This window comes from Mus caroli, chromosome 4 (assembly GCF_900094665.2).
Source record: "Mus caroli chromosome 4, CAROLI_EIJ_v1.1, whole genome shotgun sequence".
Taxonomy (NCBI): Eukaryota; Metazoa; Chordata; class Mammalia; order Rodentia; family Muridae; genus Mus; species Mus caroli.
In genome coordinates this window covers 114,514,109-114,516,127 of record NC_034573.1, presented here as the reverse complement: position 1 = coordinate 114,516,127, position 2,019 = coordinate 114,514,109, and the positions used below count along the sequence as shown (strand labels likewise).

General features: G+C 45.3%; 1 protein-coding gene and 1 long non-coding RNA gene across 6 annotated transcripts in view; one reads left to right on the top strand and one right to left on the bottom strand.

Moving 5' to 3' along the window:
• Nucleotides 1-2,019, top strand: part of LOC115030866 — a 15,655-nt gene that overhangs the window by 4,196 nt on the left and 9,440 nt on the right. The gene's annotated exons all lie outside the window — the stretch shown is intronic.
• Inpp5b (inositol polyphosphate-5-phosphatase B) overlaps nt 1-2,019 on the bottom strand; it is a 62,768-nt gene that overhangs the window by 56,737 nt on the left and 4,012 nt on the right. For all 5 annotated transcript variants that reach the window (XM_029476093.1, XM_029476092.1, XM_029476094.1 and 2 more), the window contains one exon: nt 1,539-1,649. In XM_029476093.1, the coding sequence (XP_029331953.1) occupies nt 1,539-1,649 (111 nt within the window). The remainder of the gene's footprint in view (nt 1-1,538; nt 1,650-2,019) is intronic.

Sequence of the window (2,019 nt, the reverse complement as noted above, 5' to 3'; positions counted from 1 at the left end):
AAAAAAAAAAAAAAAAAAAAAAAGAATTAACAGGCTTAGAAAAGAGTCTAGCTCGATATGGTGCCAAACACCTTTAATTCCAGCATTTGGGAGGCAGATTCTCTGTGAGTTCAAGACCAGTCTGGTCCACATACTGAGTTTCAAGATACCCAGGCCTATGTGTACTGAGACCCTGTCTCAAAAATTCCAAAAGAGAGAGAGGGAGAGAGGGAAGGAAAGAAGGATGGGGGGGATGGAGAGAGAGAGAGAGAGAGAGAGAGAGAGAGAGAGAGAGAGAGAGAGAGAGAGAGAGAAAGGAAGAAAAAAAGAAGGAGTCTAAAGCATGACACATCAATGATAAACTTTAGATATGCCAGGCCATGGTGGCACATGCCTTTAAACCTACCACTCAGGAAACAGAGGCTGGTGAATCTCTGAGTTTGAGGCCAACCTGGTCTGCAGAGCCAGTTCCAGGACAGCCAGGGCTACACAGAGAAACCCTGTCTCAGAAAAAAAAAAAAAAAAGTTTGGATTTTGTAAGATTTCCACTTTGATACTTCGATGTTAGGGATGTCCAATCTCAATATTAATATTAATAATTGTTATTATTATCCTTGCTTGCAACCACTACTAACAATCATAAATTATCTTTATTATGTTACATTTTGTTTATTTACTTATTTATTCATTAATTTATTATTAACTATTTACAGGACAGCACTTAAACCCATCCAAGGCTCCATTAATTCTTGTCCTGATTTCCTTTTACCAAACTTGCCTCCAAAGCCGGTCACCTTCCTGGCACACCTAGAGAAATGCTTGGAGCCAGATGTTAAGGCCCCATAGGCAGCTGTCATAGGAGACAAACCCTCGATTCCTGCAGAGACCAGACATTGGCTTTAAAGGGACTCCTCCTTATGGGTGCCCGCTGAGCACCTGAGCCCCAACACTTGGCAGCATGAATTTGCATTCTCTGTCACTGGGCCTCTGCTCTGTACACAACCTCTCTGCTTGCCTGGCTGATCTCCTATCTAAACAAATTTTGTCATATGGCACCAACTTCTTCTTGCTGGGCCAAAGCTAGCCTTTTTTTTTTTTTTTTTTTTCCTCCAGCTGCAATGGGGAACAGAGCAGGGTTTGAGCGGAATACATTTGACAGACTTCTCTTGGTTGTAGCTATGGATACTGGAGAATTTGGACCCCTCTGCTAACTTGGAGGAAGCCCCGAATCCTCAGAGTCACAGCCCAGTTAACATTCAGGTTTAGTAACCAGAAACAGAAAACCAAATGCCGGCCAGGTGTGGTACACAAGCTTGTAAGGCCAGCACTCCGGAGGGAGGCCGAGGCAGAAGGATCAGGAATAGGGAGCAAAACCCTCATCTCAAAAAGGGAAAACAAACGAGCCCAGGCACTGTGACTCCACGCCAGCAGCCTTGAGATGGTGCGGAAACTGAGTTGTATGGTCTCAATGGGGTTGGAAAGTCAATTGTCACTACCGAGAGAGTACAGCAGTGCCCTCAGCCAACACAGCCTTTCCAGGAAACTTGGCTCTTACCTACCTGGACAGGCTCTGGCCACTTCCTGGAGGAACGTTCTGGTGTGTGAACCAAAGGGAAGTTGGAATACAAGCCTGAGTTCAGCTGTGTTCAATTGTACCGTCACATCAGAGCCTATAGAGAGGAGACAAGAAATGCAGTCACCAGTAGCTAAATACTGAAATGTATTAAGAGGAGACTCTGCGAGCTAGAGAGCTGGCTCAGGTGTTAGGAGCACTTAACCCTTCCAGAGGACCCGAGTTCAATCCCCAGAACCCTCATAGCAGCTTATAACTGTCTGTAACCCAGTGCCAGGGGATCTGACACCCTCACAGACACATACACAAAGGCAAAACATCAATGCACATAAGTTAAAAATAAATAATTTTTTAAAAAAAGAATGGACTCGCTGGGCGTGGTGGCGCACGCCTTTAATCCCAGCACTCGGGAGGCAGAGGCAGGCGGATTTCTGAGTTCGAGGCCAGCCTGGTCTACAAAGTGAGTG